This window comes from Phaethon aethereus, assembly GCF_964289735.1.
Source record: "Phaethon aethereus genome assembly, chromosome: 3".
In the NCBI taxonomy this organism is placed as follows: Eukaryota; Metazoa; Chordata; class Aves; order Phaethontiformes; family Phaethontidae; genus Phaethon; species Phaethon aethereus.
In genome coordinates, this window is record NC_138576.1 from 80,252,951 (window position 1) to 80,274,135 (window position 21,185).

General features: G+C 42.8%; 1 protein-coding gene across 1 annotated transcript in view; it reads right to left on the reverse strand.

The window, feature by feature from the left end:
* Positions 1–11,843, reverse strand: part of RPS6KA2 (ribosomal protein S6 kinase A2) — a gene marked incomplete at both ends in the record, with an annotated part of 314,704 nt that extends 302,861 nt beyond the window's left edge. Inside the window, 2 exons of the mRNA XM_081998201.1 lie at positions 8,616–8,660; positions 11,781–11,843. Of these exons, the coding sequence (XP_081854327.1) occupies positions 8,616–8,660; positions 11,781–11,843 (108 nt within the window). The remainder of the gene's footprint in view (positions 1–8,615; positions 8,661–11,780) is intronic.
* Between the last annotated feature and the right edge of the window lie 9,342 nt (positions 11,844–21,185).

Consider the following 21,185-nt stretch of genomic DNA (forward strand, 5'->3'; position numbering starts at 1 on the left):
TCTTTTCCCTATTCAACATGATATTTGCTCAGTAGTTGCTGCTACAGTCCAGTCTGCAAAGCTTATTTTAAAAGCTTCTGAACACATACATTGCTATGTATCCGAGTGCCTGCGCCTGGTTGAATAAATCAGAGTTGGCTGTTCTGGTGTCCACTTAGGAAAATATTTAGTAGGTTAGCTGTTTGTTCAATACCTAAACACTGTAAACTTAAAAAAAATACACCACACAGACACACACATCCCTCTCATGAATTGTCCCTGAACTCTGCAGGTTGCACCATCCCACTGGGTCCATACTTCTTGGAGTATCAGGAACAGAGGCGAGACCACTGCCACAGCAAATTCTTGATTCAATCAAGGCTCAAGAAGATCACAGCCCACACATGCAAGAGTCACACTTCACAGCATCAGCTGTTATCTCAGTTAAGGAAAGCTCTGCCACCAATTATAATTACCAGCTACCTTCTCTACCAGCTAAAACCCATTACCTCATCATCTAGGGTCTCAACAGATATCAAACCCAAGTTCATTTTTGGTTCTTAAAGGCAAAGATTTCTGAGAAACAGGATATGTCACCCTTCAGCCATGGAGAGAATAGTTTCAGTGCAGGATGCCACTCACCATAGATCATGAGCATCTTAGCAACAGCTGCAGAAAGCCAGAGGGATTGAGAAACCCTGAACAACGTTGAGGCATTTTTCAGAATTCTTTTAAATGCTATTATCCTGTCTCTGATGCATCTGAGCCACAGCAGCACACTGTCTGAAAGCAATAGGTGTAATTCAAAAAAGTAAGTAGAGACTGTGTAGTAAAAATAGCTAGAAACCAAAGTTTAACATTAATTAGACATTTTAATTATATCCCAAACATCACAATTCTTTCAGTTTGTATAACAACTTCTTCTACACACTACTTTGCCCAAAACATTTGAAGTTTTCTACGTCTATTTGCTGTATGACTTGTATGAGGGGAAGGAGAAAGAAAAAGATCAAAGGGGAAAAAAAAAATCAGGTTTTGTTCTTTTTATACTGATATCTTCCTTATGACTGTCCTGATTCAGTTGGTGAGGACAGTGACAACAAGAAGTCAATTTATAAAGAATTGGAAGTAACAAAATTCTCCTTCAAAGAGGGCAGCACAACTGTTGTCCTGTCAGCTTTCCCTCCGGTGCTGGGTTGCTGAACACAGGCTCTGGGGTGCAAGAGGAGAAGACGACACTGCATTCATTTCATGACCCCAGCTGTCCCTCGCATTTTATCCACACAAAGTCAATGGTGGAATAACCCTTCACCTTCATTAAAGACATACTTTTATATACCCTATTTTGCATAAAGCTAAGCAGAAACCAATATTCTGTTGGTTGCCTGACCAATTTCATTCCAAAACAAGTTGCAGTTATTAAATTCAAAACAAAAAGTGCGAAGTGTTAGAAGATAGGCACTGTGGATGAATTCTAAAATGCATTAAAAAAAAAATCAAGTTCCAAAAATTAATTTACAAAGTTATTACCTACCAAATCCATCATAAAAGCCAAGTACATGAGACTTTAAAAAAATTTTTAAAGTTTACCTGAGGTAAAACAGCTTACACTACCTATATAACATTCTAAAAGAAGAACTAGGGGAAGGAGAAAATACCCGTAATTGTTTCTTAAATACATCACCAGTGTAATTTTGTAAGGATCTATACAAGGTCATAATTTTCCAGTAATCGGGTAAGGGCCTGCATTTGAGCTCACTCAGTATCTACTTCTATGGAAAGAAACTAGTCATCCCAGAGAGACTTGTATGCATATCTCAGAAAGGTGCATAGCATAATATCTGGACTCACAGCTATTTATTTACTGCTATGGTAGTGGCATTGCTTGATAAGAAAAAAACAATTTTTCATTACTTTGAACTTTTTTTTTAACATGGTTTCTTAATTCTGAAGATTTGGGGGGTTTTATGGAGGAAGAAAAAAAGTATCATGTTAATAAACCCCACTATTTATTGCATCATCTAACAATTTCAACTAGGCTTCCCTCCTCACGAGTTTTTACATCATCTTATATAGTTGTACTTCTCTATACTCTGTGCCATACCACTCATTTGATGATCAGCCTTCTATCTGCTTTTCTGTGAAAGAACAGTCTGTTCCTATGACCCAGGGTTTTTTTAACAAAGTACAGAATTTTGAATGTGCATATGTATAAAAACATATATACTGACACAAACACTAAGAAACTTCAGTCATTCTCTTTAATAACCTCCTGCCCCAAGACAAACTTGTATTCCAAGATCATTCCTGACAACCGAAAAAAACACAAATCATGAAGTAGATAAATTTAACAGTTTCTCTGTTTTGTAGATCCTCAATGTGCATATTAACCTGTGACCTGCAAGCTTAACCACTTAGAGATGTGGATTTTTTTTTCTTTGCTTTGCTAAGCAGTCATTATGATTACTATTAAAAATAATCCACAACATACATTTAGTTTTCATTATGTCCTTACTAGGTGTATTGAGACTTCTGATCAGCTGAAGCGGGAGACATAAAGGGAAAGTTCACCAGATACTACTGAAAAAACCCAACAACCATGTCTCAAATTTTGCAACAAAAGCAACTTTTTGAATAGCAAACTAGCATGTTCTGACCTGCCTTAAGTTAGCTGCCTTTCTTTTTTTTTGGTCAGAGAAATGAAGTGATACACCAGCAATTCTAGTGTTTGTGTACACTAGTTAAGCTGTTTTGAGATAATCCTAGTGATGATCACAAACAAACAGCCTGGAAACACTCTCCATTGTCTCTGTAGTTGAATACTACTCTAGCACCTTTGAAAGAGAGGCAGTTACTGGCAGCTCAGCATTACACTAGCACAGATGTGCCTCAATGCCTACTACAGACAACCAGACTAGGAAGAAATAGAGGCCTTCTTCAGATTAACTGGAAAAAGCCTCATGTGTGCAGGCCCTGATCCTCAAAGGATCCACTTTATCCACCTTGGTATCTTCTGGAAGTGAGCAAGCAATCCAGATTTCTGCATCTGGACCTGATCCTTACAAACAAGGAAGTACTGGTCAGGAATGTGAAGTTCAAGGGCAGCCTTGGTTGCCGTTACCATGAGAAGCAGCAGCTCAAGATCTTAAGAGGAAAGAACAAAGAAAAAGAAAAAGCAGGATCACGACCCTGGGCCCTTCAGTAGCATAGACTTTTTCCTCTTTAGGCACCTGCTTGGATGAATGCCGTGAAAAATGGACACTGGAGGGAGGAGGAGTCCAGGAGAATTTGTTTATAGCACCTTCTCCAAGCTCAAGATTTAACCACCCTGACCAATAGGAAATCATGCAAAGGCAGCAAGAGGCCTGCATGGATGAACAAGGAGCCTCTGACAAAACTCAGACATGAAAGCAAAGTATGAGAGGAAGAACCACCAAGAAATGACCAGGAGGAATACAAAGACTGCCCAAGCATGTAGTGATGGTGTTGGGAAAGCCAAAGCCCATTTGCAGTTAAGTCTGGTGAGGGATATGGAGGGCAACAAGAAAGGCTACTACAGGTATATCAGCAGGAAAAGGAATACCTTTGGTGCAGCTGAGTGGGGAAGAGGAGATGGTGACAAAGTATACAAGGCCAAGGTACCCAGCACCATCTTTACCTTAGTCTTTACTGGTAATACCAGGCCTTTGGGAATCCCAAGACCAGTGGTAAAGAAAGACTTATCCTTGGTGGAGGAGGGTCAGGTTAAGGAACATTTAAACAAACTGGACATACCAAAAAAAAAAAAAGTAATCCATGGGACCTGGTGAGATATATCCATGAATGCTGAGGGAACTGGCTGATGTCATTGTGAGGCCACTTTCAATACTCTGAAGACTAATGGCAATTAGGAGAGCTTCAAGGAAGCCAAATGGAACTCCTACATTCAAGAAGGAGGATCCAGGGAATTGCAAGCCACTCAGCCTCACCTTGATTCCTGGAAAAGCAATGAAGCAAATCCTTCTGGAAAGGATTCCCATACATGAATGACAAGGAGACAATTTGGAGTAGTCAGCATAGATTTGTGAAGAGGAAAATTGTGCTATAAACAACCTGGCAGCCTTCTATAAAGAGATGACTGCTTTGGTGGATGAGGGTGGAGCAGTGAGTGTTTATCTTGATTAAGTACAGCTTTTGACATTATCTCTCATATCATCATCTCAGACAAACTGATGAAGTATTAACCAGATAAGTGGACAGTGAGATGAATCAAAAACTGAGCTGCTGTACTCAAAGGGTTGATGATCAGCACAAAGTCCAGCTGGAGGTCACTCACTAGTTGCATACCCCAAGCAGTCAATACTGGGTCCAGTATTGTTTAATATCTTCATTAATGACTTGGATGATTGGACAGAGCACACACTCTGCAAGTTTGTAGATGTTACAAAACACGGAGGAGTAGCTGATACACAAGACAATTGTGCTGCTGTCCAGAGGGACCATTACTGACTGGAGAAATTGGCTGGCAGGTTTATCCTGAAGTTCAACAAAGAGAAATGCAAGGTCCTGCACCTAGGGAAGAATAACCCTATGCACTGCTACAGGCTGGGGGCCAAACAGCTGGAAGTCATTTTTGCAGAAAAGGACCTGGGGGTCCTGGAGGACAAACTGAACATGAGCCTGCAATGCACCCTTTTGGCAAAGAAAGTTAACACCACCCTGGGCTGTGTTGGAAAACGTGTTGCCAGCAGGTCAGGGGAGGTGATCCTTCCCTTCTTCACAGCACTGCTGAGACATCTACAGTGATGTCCTATTCTGAGCTTCCCAAGAGATATGAACATACTACAGCAAGTCCCCTGAAGGTGGACCACCACAAAAATGATTAAGGGATGAGAGGATCCAACCCAAAAGGGAAGTCGGAGAAAGCTGGAACTGTTCCCCTGGAGAAGACAATGCAGGGGGCAGGGAAAGAACAGAGAGTGGATCTTTAAGATGTATAAATACCTGAAGGGAAGAAGTAAAGATGACAGAAGCCAGACTCTTCTCAGTGGTATCCAGTGAAGTGACAAGAGGCAACGGGCAAACTAAAACATAAACTATTTAAACACGAGACAACATTTTTGTTCTTAAGGTGATCACACACAGTTGTTGAGTCCATTTGAGGCCCAACTGGATGCAGTTCAAAGCACCTTCCTACAGCTGACCCTGCTCTGAGCAAGGCAGGGAAGGTTGGACTAGAGGATCTCCAAAGATGCCTTCCAACATCAGCTTTTTACAATGCTATGAGCATTTATTATTGCCTTGATAGAAGTAACACTAGAGGAACAAATGTAAAATTTTCACTGCTATGTAGGTTCTGTGCTTTCCTCATTGTGATCATTCAACAGTCTTTCTTCAGCTCCTTAATGCTATCACATTAGCTGTTACTGCCACTAGTTATAAAAGCTTGATCTTTCATTGAGGATCCAATAAACTAATACCCTCTATTGACAGCAGTAGAGCCTGCAATGCATGTTTGTCATGAGACTACACGCAGAGCAACCAACTTTGCTTCCTCCAATTTTATTATTCGTATTTGCACAAGAGTACACAGCATCAGCACTAGTTACATGTCTTTGGAAACTTTGTACAGGAGTTAACAGTAAGCCTAGATGCTGCCATTTTCAGCTTTGCCATGCAATTTTCATAGAGCAAAATTTGAAAGGATTTACCCAGTTCTACTGGTTGGATATCAGCACTTCCTCTGCACCTCTCCTTTACTTTCCCCGAGTGCCTCATGCAAGCTTTCAATTAGAGCATAGAAGTTCCCTTGAAAGGGTAAACCAGTTCAAAGTAGTGTTACAACCTAGCTTCTGAATGCTGTAATTTCTAAGTGCAGTAAGCTGTATTGCACATACATTCACTATTTTAGAAAGATGTGACAAAGAATTTTTCTGCCAACTGCACCTTCAAGAAGGATTTAGATAGAATGTCAATGCTTAACTTGGACCTAGACCAGACCACAAGACACACCACCCTTAAGTATGTGTGGGCCTCTAATGATCACATGTAGTCAAACTTCTCATTCCCTATCAAAAAAAGGCCAGTTTGCCAAAAAGAATCACTTTATGGAAAAATTGCATCCCACAAGTCTAAGCAAGGACTGCTGCAGGAGTTTGAAGCTCTCTCTTAAGGAATTTCCCACCAGCTAACCTGCTTGCCTTTGTGGCAGGACAAACAGGGCCCATAGCTTTGTGAGGATCTCCTAGGGGAACACCCTGATAGTAGCAACCCTTAGAAATCTAGGTGACACAATTCTAGAGCAGAGCTGACATACTTTTCTAGGACCAAGATGTGCCTAGGAAACACTTGCTGTATCCAACAATGCTGTTAATTTATGCCCCCCAAGACATTTAAAGAACTTGTCCATCAACAACAAGATCAGATGTCAGAAAAACAAGTAGTGCAGTTTTTATAATGCATTTTGTCACTCCCTCATTTGTCTGTACAACCTCTGCCAGTACTCTTAGGGGGAACCGGAAGACTTTAGGGCCAGTCATTGCCACATACCCAGCATCAATATTACAAGGGAGGAAGATCCCACCTTAGTTTAGTGGGAATGGTGGTGTTGGGTTGACAGTTGGACTTGATTATCTTAGAGGTCTTTTCCAACCTTAATGATTCTATGATGTACAGGATAGGAGAAACAGCATGAGGCCAACATAGCCTAAAGCAGGTTATTTACAAGAACATCCTTTAAGCAAATGTGATCCATGGCATTACATGATTTAAATTCACCCCTTAAGTCATGCTTTAATGTTCCTGAAAAAATTGGCTTTCGGCTTGGGCACAACACAGCTGCTATCAGTAAGAAAGTGACCAGAACAGTTCTTTCCTACAATACCACTACAGCAAGATACAAGCTTCATAGAAATAGAACAGGCATCCATACTGAGCTAGTAAAGGGCTGAAGTAACATGACAGCAGCAAACTAAGGATGAAAAACAGTCACAGTTTCTCTTATTGTATTTTTCTGTAGTATTGTATACTGAAGGCACAGGGATGAAAGTCAAGTAAAGGGTCAGGGTACTTCTACATTGGACAGTGATATTTCACTGTCAATGAGTTGTTAGTGGTCACGGTATATATATTTTATAATGCACAAGTGCAGCAGGTTTTTCAATCAAACATAAGTACATCCTCCCACTTGACATACAGACACTGCAATCACCTTGCAGTGGCAGAAGTAGATGTACAGAAAGCTAAATACAATTACAGATACCAGTTTGCAAATTGTGATGCTTACAGCAGTAAACACATCAGAAAATGAGAGAACACAGGACTGAGGTTTCTGTATTAGTCGTTACATGCAATTCTTTTCTGCCAAATTTAAAACTTCGGAATTAGAAGATGTATCGCTAATGAAAGTTAACTACACTTAAATTCATTTATAGGAAATTAAGGCTATCTCCACAAAAAAAAAAAAAAGTCCTCCTAAAACCAAATCCCCAAACAGGAAATTTAATCTTCAGCAATATCCTCAAAGATAACATCTTGAGCCCAGTCACCTGTGCTTAATTTCAGCCCAAAGCTTTTTGAAGAGTAATTTAGTGCTGTCTTTTTAAGAAACTAAAAAGGAGGGGGGGAAAGTTACATTTGGAAGTTGCAACCATTTTGCAGAGCTCAAAACTGAGATTCCTTCCCCCTTTCTATCACTAGGGGGGTTAGAACTATTCCTTTAACACAGCAGAAAGTAACAAAAACCTTACCCTGACACTGAAAGCCAAACATCACAAAGGTAAGCTTGGAATTTCAAGGAGTAAGATACTGGGAAGCTTAGCATTCGTTAGACAAGCATCTTTGCAGCCTCCCTTCAATCCAGAAGGGATTCAGCCTCCTTCACTTTTTGAGATCGGGAGAGGTCCAACAGCTTGGTTTACTCTACACAAGCCAGCAGCACCTCATACTGACACTGGAAGCAGCAGCAGCCAGTTTTACAGCCAAGCTTTGCCCTCAGCTGATCATAACAGTGAATGCTGACTTGTTCTCACCTGCTATCTTCATATCACCTTCTATCTCTTCTATTTGGCATTTAAACACTGAGGCAAGAATTTTTTTTCTGTAGGTTTGGGGGTTTTTTGGTTTTGTTTTTTCTTTTTGTTTGTTTTTAAATTAGCACAATTGTACAGTGCTACAATAATACAAACAATAGGTTAACTTGAAGGAAAGCGTTAGCTCAGCCTTGCTTTGGATGAAGAGCCAGCCTAGTGGACAAGCAGGAATTAATTTGTTCAATAGTGTTTGGGATTGATTCATCAGGCATAACATCAGTACACAAGCATTGTTATGATGACTGCTACTCTTTTTCCAGCTACTCAGATTACAAAATCTTCTCTGCTGGAAATCCATATGCCTCAAGAAGTTTTGTGATCTTTCTTGGAAAACCATCACAAGGATAATATCTGTAAAATGAAATTCCCTAACCTCTAGTTGAGCAAGTCTATTTTCCCTTTTTCACTTGACTTTGTAATAAGAGACAAAAAAAAAAGAAGGGTTGTTTTTGCATCTTCAGGGCTAGAAGCATGTAGAGAAGAAGTACCAGAAACATTTTTTTCCATAAAGGCAGAAAATTTTAATAGTTTCCTAACACTTGCGTGGTCCCTGAATAAACAGTTTACCTCTTTTACAGGTTCTTCATCCAGGGCAGCATCTTCTACCACAGGCTAATGAACAGAGAAGAGAAAAGAGGAAAAAAAAGTCTTGTAAATATATGTTATTGAGAAAGATACAATTCTAAGCCAAGTTCTAGCACAAAATACAGTCAGTTTACTTTTAGTCAGTTAAGTCACTCCCAATTTATACTACTGTAGCAGGCATGTTCAGTTCTTCAGACTTAGCACAGGTAAATTAACCTTTGCACCTATACAGACCTGCTTTCTCCAAGATATATAAAATGCAAAGAGATATAGGATAAAGCAAGAGCACCCGGGCACTGTTAAAATTGTTAATGAATAGTCAAAAAAAAAACAGGTTTGTCATAGAAATTGCACAACAATGAATGAACAACTAAACAAGATTATTCATGAATAAAGTAAACTAGAGAACTGGAACAGTATTTCTTGCTGAGGAGAATATGTGCATACATAGGACTAAATTTTCTAAACCCTCAACTCATATTTAAATATTGTCATTTAACATGTGCTCAGCTGAAATCTATTAAGTGATGAACCCTTTTGAAAACAGGTAGAAAGAGTACATAGAGCTTGATCACACAGCCCTTCATCAGGAAACTATTCCCAAGGCTGTGATTCACTACCCCATCCATCCAGCTTGAGAGGGATCGATAACTTTGCCTACCCACAAAGAAATTCTAGACACAGCAAATATCCCTGTTTTCTTGCTTACTTGTCAGACACAATTAATGACCTCCTGAGTCAACAGGTGACAAAAACAGAATTTTGCTCCAATCTTCCTTTATACAAACATAATATGGAACATGCCCTCAATGCACTCTTCCTTATCAAGGAATTGATTTACTATAAGTGCTGTCTTTAATAGCTGCAAGTCATTCACCCGAGTCATGCGCAGGCACTCAAATGCCGCTATTTTAAAAGGTTTTTTGATATTAAGGAAGGGGAGGAGAAAAAGGTCCCTATGCATAAGGGAATGAAACCATCTCCCTCCTTGCCTACTAGCTGTGAAAAGCTTCCGTGAAAAAGAACAACTTGCAGACAATCATGAAAACATTTCATCCCACACAGATTGGGAGACCGTGACAGCTCCCTCAAAGCAGTCCAATCACTAGTGTTTAAGTTGCATTCAGCTCATTAAAGACCAATTGTCATCGCTGTTTGAAAAGACAACTGGTCTTCATGGACAATAGCCCATAAGAGACAAAATTAATTTCTACGTACCTTAACTAGATTTGAGCAAACAGTACTTTAGGAATTCTATCTGCAGCATGATTTAAAAGGGTTATAAGCTATAGCATACCTTCTTAGAACAATAAGACAATAAATGGTGCTCTATCTGTTGTCATCATCTAAACTGCAAAAGTTCATGTCTAATTCCTTAACCCTCTGTAAACTTTTTGTAAGTGTAATCTTAGCAAGAGTGATAGAACAGTGTAGCTCACATGGTATTCCTCAAAGCTGGAAATGAGGAAAACACCCTACACTAAAAGCAGAAAAAACAAACACCTGATCAGCTAGCTTTGTAATGGGTCAGTTACACTTGGCAAGGAGACCTACACAGTTTCTTCTGGAAGAAAGATCTAAGCAGTCCTCTACCAACAGAAGAGGTGACAATAGAAAGCTATTGTCCCAAGCAAAGGACACTGTGACTTAGTGCAGGAGCTTACCCTACAATTTAGGGAAGTTTTTCCCAGAAACTGATGGCAGAAAAAGCAACCTGAGCAATGACTGAAGTGTTTTCTGTTTGGGGCACAGAAAAATACTGGACACACACACAAAAACCTGCTTTTAAGTAGGGAAGGAGGAAAGAGACCAAGCACGTACATGCACTTTAATACTGTGGTCAATGGAAAGGCAGGCTTGGGGGGTGGGGGGGACATCATTTCTATGCTGTTCAGCAGAAAACCATTCACCATAAGCATAATTATACAAGTCTTCTCACTGGGAAAGTTATTGAACAAGGTGTCAGCTGACTACTTAAATAAAACCAAAAATACGCCGTTTCCCAGATATAACCCGTTTGTTTGCACTCAGATCCCTTCCATCATGCAAAGTGCAGCAAGTGGCAGCACTCAAAAGTTTATTACATGAATAAAAACCTCTGCAAGCCCCCCAAACTCATTCTTAACCTAGAGACTCCAGAACAAGCTATGCTGGTATAATACATTATAATATATTTAATCAATATGGCAGAAGTGATATCAACTAACACTCCGTATGAAACCTTTTCTACAGTTCAGCCAGCTCCTCTTTTGAGGCAAGTGTTTTGTGTTCCCTGTAACCTGGCTAGTTAGGGTCCACTCTCCTCCGTCCCTCTCCAAGACCCCATTACAATACTCTGATCAAAGAACCAGGGCAGGGGCAAAATAAACACACCTCGTAAGTTTTACTCATCTATCGCCTGTTACAAATGTGTCCTGTGCTGGAAATGGTTGACCATAAATACTTTGTGTTTATTGCACAAGGGCCCCAGAAATACTGGGGAATCCGCTCTGCCCATTTACTGCACCTTTCTTGACACAAGACAATCTTAAATTGCAGGTGAGGAAAACTCTGCAAGACAAGCGGTGAGCCTATATAACGCAGCAGCCAGCTAGTTATCTCAGCGTTGCGTTTCCCGTGTAAGCCTGAAAGCGCAGGCTTGTGCTCAAAGGTAACGGACAAGGGTCTGACTTTAATCTTGTACTGATGCTGAAGGAAAAAAAAAAAAAGAAAAGGCCGCAACGAAGCGCGGAAATCAAGACAAGAAGCGAGGAGCATGGACCTATGCTAGCCTCAAATCAGAGATCGCATACTCCACGTTTAAACCCTCAGCCTGCTTTGCAGGCTTCCACCTGTTTTACACGCTCCTTCCCCTAGCGTCACCCCAAATCCCCGGAGCACGGGTCCAGCCCAAAGCCGGTGCCGGAGGAGGGCAGCCCGCAGAGGCCGCCGCCGGGCGGGGACGCCCCCGCTCCCCCCCAGGTGCGGGGCAACAGGTTTCCCGGCCTCGCCTCTCTCCCCGCTCCTAACGGCGGGCGGAGGGGGCCGGGGGGCCCTCCCCACACCCGGTTTCGCGAGGTTCGGGGCAGCAGCGAGAAGGCTCCCCCGGCGGAAAGGGGGGGGCTGGCAGCACCGCCGCGGCCGCCCGCACCCCCCGCCGCCGCTCACCTCCGTCTCCATGGGCTCCACCTCGATCCCTTTCCATAGCTCCAGCAAGTGGGCGATCGGCATGCTGGGCGACGCTTGCCAGAAGCCGGGATCAAGCAGAAGGAAAGCGCGGCGGCCGCCGAGGAAAGCGGGGGATGAGGGAAGGAGGTGGCAGCCGGCACCGGGACACCCTCCGGAGCCCGGCAATATGGCTCCGCGGCCGCCGCGCCCCGGGGGCAGCTCACAGGCGGGGCGCGGGCGCGGCCGCTCCGCAGGCGCGGAGGCAGCTCCAGGCGATCGGCGGCCGCGCCCCGCCGCCCCGGCCCGGCCCCCCTGGCTCGCTCTGAAGCGAGGGGCGAAAGTTGGTCCCGCGGCGGCGGGCGCTGCTATGGCAACGGCGGCGCGCGCGCCCCCCCCCCCCACTCCCCCCCGCAGCGCCCCGGGGGACCCCACCTGCCTGCACGGGGCGGGGGGGAGGGGTGGAACACGGCTGGGGGTACAGGAGGAGAGGGGGAAAGACTAAACTGGACATTTTTTCCCCCCAGCTCAAAGCACTGGCATATCGCTAGGGAGGGCAGCCAACGGGAGGCTACCTGAAGTTAACCGGTATTATCACCGGCTACCTGAAGCCCGGTATTATTTCAGTCTTGAAAACAATTATCTCACTTGTCACTTGCTTTATTTTTTTTGTTTTACTTCTTTACCATGAAGCCTGTAGTAAAGCCTACCGACTCGGATGCCACGTCCTCCGCCTTTAGCTCTCACAGCCTGTGACCACCTCACTCCAACAGGCATGACACACTGCACCAGCTACCCAGCTGCAGCAAGCGTGAGTTATGCAGCTGTTCAGTTGGTTTCTCCTCAGGCTGAGGTTAGAGCACGCATGCCTCGTTCAGGCAACTTTATTAGCGTCTTCTGAAAGGCGTTGCTGCTAGAGAAGTCACTGCTCTTCAAAGAGCCATTTCATAACTAATAGTCAATGTGCAAAGTGCATTTTTCTTCTGTTCCGTGCTCAAAAAGCCACAGTTTGTCTCCATAGCAGCAGTGCTGTACAAATTCACAGCAAGTTTTAGTGAACAGCTAAAACTCTTCTGCCAGTCTACAAAGGAACATTCAAGCAGTATTCCTCCTCTGGTCCCATCTCTGCTCCCTGTAAGTCTAAATGCCAAGAAAAAAAAAAAATCGAATTTACTGACCATAATAAAGGGAAAAAAAAAAAATAGTAACATCAACCAGCACTGCAAATAGATACTGCTACAAGAACTCAGTCTTTTACTTCTGTGGTAGAATATGAACACTTCTCAATATCTGTGCCAACACTGAACTAGCAACTTGTAACACCAATTATGCAGCTTCATCTGCTTTACAGATTGAGCAATTAAATATCTAGATTACTGGCTTTACTCACTGCTCACAAAAGAAAAAATATGGTGGGAGTGATGTCAATCACGTAACAGACATGCAGCTGAAATCCAAAACTACAGTACCTGGCTGCTACATCCTCCCAGCTCTTGCGTCTGCCCCTGCTTCTCCCCCAGCAGCACGTGGCAGAAGCAGACCCACTTACCACCTTTAAACTTGACCCACAGGCTCTCCCAAACAGCCTTGTAGTGCCAACATCGAGCGCAACAAACTCGGAGCACAAACCACACTTGCTTTATAAGAGTCAGAGACTTTCAGACAGACACGTGTTCCCAGAGAAGATATATGAAGATTGTACAAGGCGTCTTCGTTTTTAAAGTCTCTGAGCTCCAATTTACAGGATTGCGTTTTAGCCTTCGGGACACAACGCTTGGATGCCACAGGCTGAGAGCAATAGCGAAGCGTCTGTAACAGCAGGGAACTGGGGAAGTGGGACATGCCCAGGTAATCCTAGGGGAGGCAAATCCAGGTAAGAAGCTGGGGATCGTTGCATCTGCAGTCAAGTTAAACACATGTGCATGCAGATCTAGTGTTTTTCCATCTTCTCTAAGAATTTCACCTAATTCTCAAGGCACATGCTTCCATACTTCCTTAAGTATTAAGCTGCTACCAAACTGGGATATCAAAAAAAAAAAGCCAGTGTATTTCTAGACCTGCTTGGTCAGTCTAAACATATGTAAGAAAAAAAGAAAAGAAAGTACAAAGAAAAAAACAAGTCCAAAAAGAAAACCAAGTGTGAGATCTTATTATTGCTTTAGCATATATACTTTCATTATAAGCATAATGCATGTATTCTGCAGTAGACTCACTGCACTCTTTCAGCACCAAGATATGAACTGGACATAAATTAAGTTGGCAAGTTCTTTGGACCAACCAAAGCATGCATTTCATATTCCATCCCTTATCCCTACCTAAAGAAAAGCAGAATTTTTCACCCTCAGCTAGAAAGAAATTCAAATAATGTGTTTTTTTAGTCATTTCTTTCCCTTTATTTTGCTGTGTTTACCCAGAGTAATTCCACTGAACTGTCTGGAACTATATGTGACTAGAAGTTTTGCAAGAATAGGGTTTCCTTCATTAATAAGGATACTGATTTTCTTCTTAATGATTTGAGAGTTCTTCTAGAATCTTCATATGTGAAGAAAATAATCTTTAGATGTCCACAAGCTTCAAATTCCTAAGTATTCAGCAAACTAAGTTCTCCCGTATTAGAAATGGGCATATCTGATGTAATCAAGAAGAATTTGAAAGAAAGTATTAATCCTGTAGTGCTAGAAATAATTGTGTCGCTAGAAAGTGATCAGGCATTTTCATTACAATAACATCTAATGGACAACTAGGACTGACATTCTTTTGTAGGAATAAAGTAGCAGAAAAATCCATGCTTCACTCCCCAAATCTCCCTATGATCCACTTACAAGGACGTAGGGTCAGAAAAGGGACTGAACATCACAAAATTCTTCCAAAAACACCGTATTAGGAGTGGGATAAAGAAATAGAAGGGAAAGGAGGGATGGTGAATGGGGAATATGGCAGAGGCAAAAAACACACACAAGGGAGCAGACAGAAATTCAAAGCAATTGGTCACTGAAGACACGTAAGAAATCTGGTCAGAGCAAGTAGTAGTTACAGATTTTTTTCTTACAGAAAGATTAATCAATCACATTCACAGTTTAGCAGAAGTAATATTTGCAGATACACTAACTAGGCCAAGAATTGCATTATTAGTTTAACTTGCTTCAAGAGTATAAAAGCATTTTTATCTCCTGTGTAACAAAGCCCTGGACTACTTACACAGTGACTTTTAATCTATTTTTACCTGTCTCCCGACTGCTATCTAATGGCTGCTGCCAGATGCAGAGTGAGGGATTAGACACATTGATATTCGGCCGTGTTATGGTAACTCCTACACTAGCAGAAAATAAATACGGAAGAAAATTCCTTAAAAGCATTGTCTATAAATTTTACTGAGATAGTTTACACTAGTAAAACTTACATCACCTCTTTGTGGAAAAGGAAAGTACTATTTCCCATTTGATACACAGAAAGGGAGAGGTGCTATGAAATGTTATTTTCTGCCAGTAGCTCAACACACTTTTAGGTTCATGACTGCAGTGTTAGGTTTAACATAAAGCTCACATGGCAAAACTCATGCCTTCATCTGCGTGCACACACACATCTTCACTCAAAACTTGAGCTAGATAGCCTTTTCTACCAGGGTATCCATACCTAGAACATGGCCAAAATATATACTACTGACATAGAAGCCAGCAAAAAATCCTCTCCTTCAAGGAGATTCCCAAGGTCCCCCCCTCTTCATTGAAATGCCTTTTCCTGCTTGTCAGTGTAAGCATCACCTCTTATTAGGCTGGCCACACTGTCACACCAGCATCATCTGCCTAACTTTTTTTTTTTCCCCTTTTTCAAATTTCAGTCAAGTCTTCACCCAAGTGAAGCCTCCTCTCCTGAGCACAGCTTTTTGGGTCAAGGCTGACACTCACCTGCCTGTTCAGCTGCAGCACCATGCCAGCAAAACTTGAGCTGTTTATTCAGTATCTCCCAGGCACACAACAGCTACAGGGAACATTTTCTTAGAGGATGAACTACCCTAAGTGCCAACACTAAGAAAAGGTCAGGTCTCTGAAGTGTCAAGAGCATTGTAGAAGGCAAAAGAAAAAAGCTGGCAGGGGCAAAGAAGTAACTCTCCCTTGCCCCTTTCAGATGTTGCACTAGAGAGCCTCCAGCCATTTGAGTGCATCACCTGTCTGACACCATTTTTGGCTGCCAAAGGGCACCTGGAAAGCCTTGAATGATCAACTACAAGAGTCCCAACACTGATCATCTCAATCTCCAAAGCAATAAGACCGCACAAGGAAACGTGTGCTGAAGTTTCCCCAAAGGTTGCCTAAGAGAGAAGAACAAAGTAGGAGCAGAGCATTAGCAACGTTTCCTGCAGATTACTTCAGTATCCTGAGGCAGGGGAGGAAAAAAAAAAAGAGCTTCTTCGTTCTTTTCCAATAATGCCCGCTACATACTACAGCCAAAAAGGATGGACCTCCTGGGGCAGAAAGAACTCTGCCCTGCAGCACATACACACACAGAGATTTCAAGCAAGCAGCCAACTTCTAGCCTCCTTACTCTGTAGGAATCCGTACCCATGGAACATGCACATGCATTGTCCTTTCCAACATACAGGTACAGATTTAGGAGGAACACAGAAAGACCAAGGCACACTTATACACTCCAAACGACGTCAGTCAACAGTAAACAGTTGGCATAAACTGTAGGAATACATAGAAGACCTGCTGACGGAGTCTCTTCAGCTAAAGGACCGGCCGCCCCCATGAAGAACGCAACACTGCTGTCCGTGCACAGTGGCAGAAGGCAACGCATACACAGACCACGCACAAACAGAATCTCAACGGCAACTGAAGATGTCTGAGCACATCCCAGCGATCAGGTTCAATTACACACAGCCCACTACCGCATGTGGACTCATCAACAGCCTCTCTAGTTTACCTTAAAATTCAGCCTTCTAGCAGGGGAGTAGAAAGCAAGACCGTAGTCCCATATTAGCCTCATTCTGTCACTACACCATCCCAAGCAGTGCTGTGCATGACTAGTTTCCTATACCCTGTGCAATCAAGCCGGTATTGGAAGGACAAAATATGTAGCAGATGGTAAGTGCCAAATGCTAGACGTAAACTACTAGAAGTAGGGCAGGAATTGCACCTGAACCATGCAAGATTTTTTGATGGAGGAAAGTCTCTGTTGCCTATGCTTTTTTTGTTTTACACCGAAGTCAAAAGCTTCTCTTCCTGACTGAAAGTGAGCAAACAAACAAAAGCCCCCACACTACTTTTTCCTCCCTGAGAGCAGATGTTAACATGTTTTAAGCTCATTACTAAAACACGACTACATTTCCTCAGCAGAAGCTGTCTTTTTTCAGTGCCTCAGCATTAACTACTTCAAGTTCAGCACTTGGATGTTCATCACCTGTGCAGAACGTGGAGAGAAGCACAAAACACTACCTACACATGGCTAAGCGTGCAAGGCACAGGGGAAATACTGCTTACTCCAACATAAGAGGTGTCCCTAGTGCTGCTAAAACAATTTACTATTTGGTTCTGAAGTACGTGCCTGGTGATCCCCGAGAAACACAAAAGGAAACAGCAGCAGATAAAAATAAGGCCTTCAGTATCAAAGTAGTGTGCATCTGTCCCCTGTGAAGCAAAAAGCTTAACATTTTCAAATTGAAGTAATGTCTGCTGCGTCTCCTGAAATACGAGAGGCTCAACACCAGAGAGAAGGTCATCTTAATTCTTCACCTTTACAATGCTCTGACTTCCTCACCTGTATTTAATGAGAAGGTCTAGACTGAATATTAAAATCAATGCTTAAAGAGCAACATCCTTCAGCTTAAAGGGTGCAACAGACTGGTATTACCAACTTATCTGCTGTCCCTGCAGAACAGGGATGAAGGCTGATAGGAGCTGTAGGAAAAGGAACACTTTTCACATTAATCCTTGTTAATTATCTGCATTAAGGCTGCAGGTACTTGACACATCCTACATTCATCAGTTCTTAATATTACTGAATAGTTAAATACTGAAAGAATTACCTTAGAAAACAAAAAACCTAGGTCAGGTACCTGAAGCAGAACAACCCCCTTTAGTACAGGCATGGCTTAGCAGATGTCCCCAGTAGGGCTAACAGGCTAGTGCAGCAAGGAGCCCCTCTGCCTTCCTGCACCACATTATTGGTTTAGTCAAGGTACATGTTGGGCCTGGCCTCATAGTCTGTGCACCTCGAGGCTCGTGAGCCAGTGCAGAAGACTGAAAGCAACACCAAAGTGGCATCACAGAGCATCAGCCAAGGCCTGTCTCAGCTGTACGCTCCACTTCGGTGCTACCTACACCAAACCAAGCGGCAACTGGTTTCTCCATGAGCAATTGGGATATCTGCATCATGCTTGCAGGTGGAAAGCCTGATGTGCTGCCAGTTTGCCCAACACCCAGAGCTTGTTTAGCCTCCTTGCCATGCGAGACATTAACCACTTGCAGAGCTGAGCTGCCAAACACAGCATAGTCTTACTGCTACCTCCTGCACCTAATAAGAAATTAGGGGATTGTTGTGGCAGAGATGCCGACTTTCAGAAGCATTCAGTCAGTCACGTATTCTCTTGCATGGCAATCCTCTGTGCAAGCTTCTGCCATATTCCCCATTAAATTGGTAATTCCCCATTACACCAACAAACCCACCAGTTAAAAACAGGTTCAAACAACATTAGCTGTAGTGAAAGCCTTCCTATTGCACAAAGCTACAGTGAATTTTGTGACTTCATGTTTTCATCTCAGAAGCACAGAGGAGATCATGGCTCCCCCCCCCCCTCCCCCAAATACATTGCATAACTCTTCAAGGAGCAGCTCGGTGCAGCGGAGCAGAGGCAGCGAGGACACACTCCTGCCTCCCTCCAGTCACCGCTGCAGCGGCGGCACCTTGGCCGAGCAAAGGGGCTTCTGTCTGCTTGCGGCACGCAGCCACCTCTGCTGCGCACAACAGCTCAAGTCGGGCTGGATCGAGGGTTCTCGGCACGTGCAGCGCAGCTTGAACACTTGCTGCAGCCAAAATGAGGGGACGGGAAGGGAAAAGGACCGGTGTATTGCCCTCAGTTTGGGGTCAGGAAGACCGATTTGCAGGCAATAGAGCAATTCCTGTAGTAGGGAGAGCGCGAGCCAGGACGTCCCTTCACTTACCCTGCCTTCCATGCCCACTGCATCCAGAGACACCACTACCCCAAAATACCCTCCCTCCCTCCTCAAGAACCAAGGGAAGCCTCAGGCCTGTCCCCTCAATGCCATAGCAGTGGAGCACATTGCAAGGCCCATGGGGCACAAGGCGGTGAGATGGTAGCTGCAACCTACCCCATCTCCAACTGCTTAAACTCTTTCTTACCGAAAGGAGCAGGAACAGCTTTGCTACCTCAATCAAACCATGAAAAACAGAAGCAGAGGTCAATTTTGGGCAGAAACACCAACAAGATAAAGGTGGCAAGAAGGCTGCATCTCACCAGTGTGGACGTGGCTGCACTGAAACAGAGTAAAAGCATCTGTCCTACCCCAGCATACACAGAGGGAGCTGAGCCCCAGAAATATATTTAGGTCTTTGTTAACCTCCACCAATGGAACAGATTACTCTTGCACGGGTCACTGTTTCCGTCAGCAGCTACATTTAGAAGTACGAGCAAATCAAGATGCTTTTCTTCAACCTAATTACATAATGAAGTTATTATTTCAGATACAGAAAAACATTGTTCTGGTGACAGAAGCTCAGGAACTAAATTTTCCACATAAACTTTCAAGATTCAAAAGAAATTTAATTGACAACTAAAAACTTACATTACAGAAAGAAAATTGAGGAAGTAGCTTAGGAAATATCGTGGTAGCAGAGAAAGTAAGATTGCTTAGAAAAATACATAGAGAAGTATCAGAACACTGCAAGCAATACTTCTCAAGCATAAATCAAAAGTAACATTAACGTGACAGACGATTACACACTGAGTCACAGAAACCCACACAGTAATTTACCCAATAACTGTGACACAGACGTTTTGGGTGACTGAGGACAAGGGTACCAATTCATTTTTGGGCACACCTTCATTTAGATCCTGTTAAAGCAGCACTCTGCTTAAATGCATCAAGATAAAAATCATAACTGTAAATTATAGTGTTCCTAAAAGAAGGACTATTTTTCAATCAACATTGGGGAAAGTAGCAGTGTCAAGAAAAAGGACTTCCTAAATGACATTTAAATAGAGCATGTTATATTCACTCATGGCCTGCTTTCCTTTTAGTGTGTCTACTCAGACAAAAATTCTTCCAACCTTTAACAGACACTTGAGCTTTTTTTGCAATTGCAATGATATTTACAGGAACAGCAGGGAAGAAAAAAGAAAGCAAAACACACCCATTCAGAAGATTCACGCAGAACCCTTCTGGCTTCGGCAGAGTTGAGGAAGCCACTCTCTTGAGCAGAGGAAGGACCAGGGCATCAGAGAGTTTCATTCTCGATTTACTTTCGAGGCTTGTGTATGCTGGCTGGTTTTCACTCAGTAAATCATGATCTCGCTCAGAACAGGAGCGAATGTGGCACCAACTGAAGTCATAGTGATGTACCTCAGCTTCCAGATTCCTCTTCGAGGAACCTAACTTGCAGTCAGGGAGCTAATAAAGTCTATTCAAAGTAAACACCACCAATCCCCTACTACTACAGCAGCTTTGCAGCATCAGATGTCCTCAGTTTCAAGGGGAATTGTTACCTCTCAAACAGAACACATGACGTTTAAATTTAAGACTGCAGAAAGCACACATGCAAGATAAATAGGAAATCAGAAATTTCTAAGCCAAAAATGAATACGCAGTACGATTTCTTCCCCTTCAAACAGTTACCATTTTTGTCTTTTTAAATATAACCCTAGCTTGGAGATAAGGGCACAAAATAGTTACAAAAACATTGCAGGTGTAATGTAGCAAATTCTGGAAAATAAAACAAAACCCCTTAAGAACAGCTTTTTTTTAAAGTGAATTTCTTCAGTGTTTTGAATTTTAAACACATAGAAGTAACAGGTTTTGTGGTTTGTTTTTAAATGTGTCATATGCAGTATTTTGATTTCTTTTTCCAAATGAATACCACAGTAGCTGCTTATTTTTACAGACAAGTATGAGATGACTGAGGCACAGCCTTGAATATCCGAGCTCAAGAAATGAAGTATATTATGGATGATGATTGAAGGCTTTTTAGATTGCAGCCCAATCTGCATCTATCAACTGTGCAATTCCAGGAAGAATTCCCCCTCATCGCTACGGTTGCTGTTAGCAAAGATGAGAGCAGGGGGTAGACCTGGGGACAGAAAGCCACAGATCAGAGCTACAGCCCTGCCACGCTGCGGGAAAGAACGGAAAGCCAGGCTGTGTGGCACAGCTGTGTGCCACCCCCACGTAACTC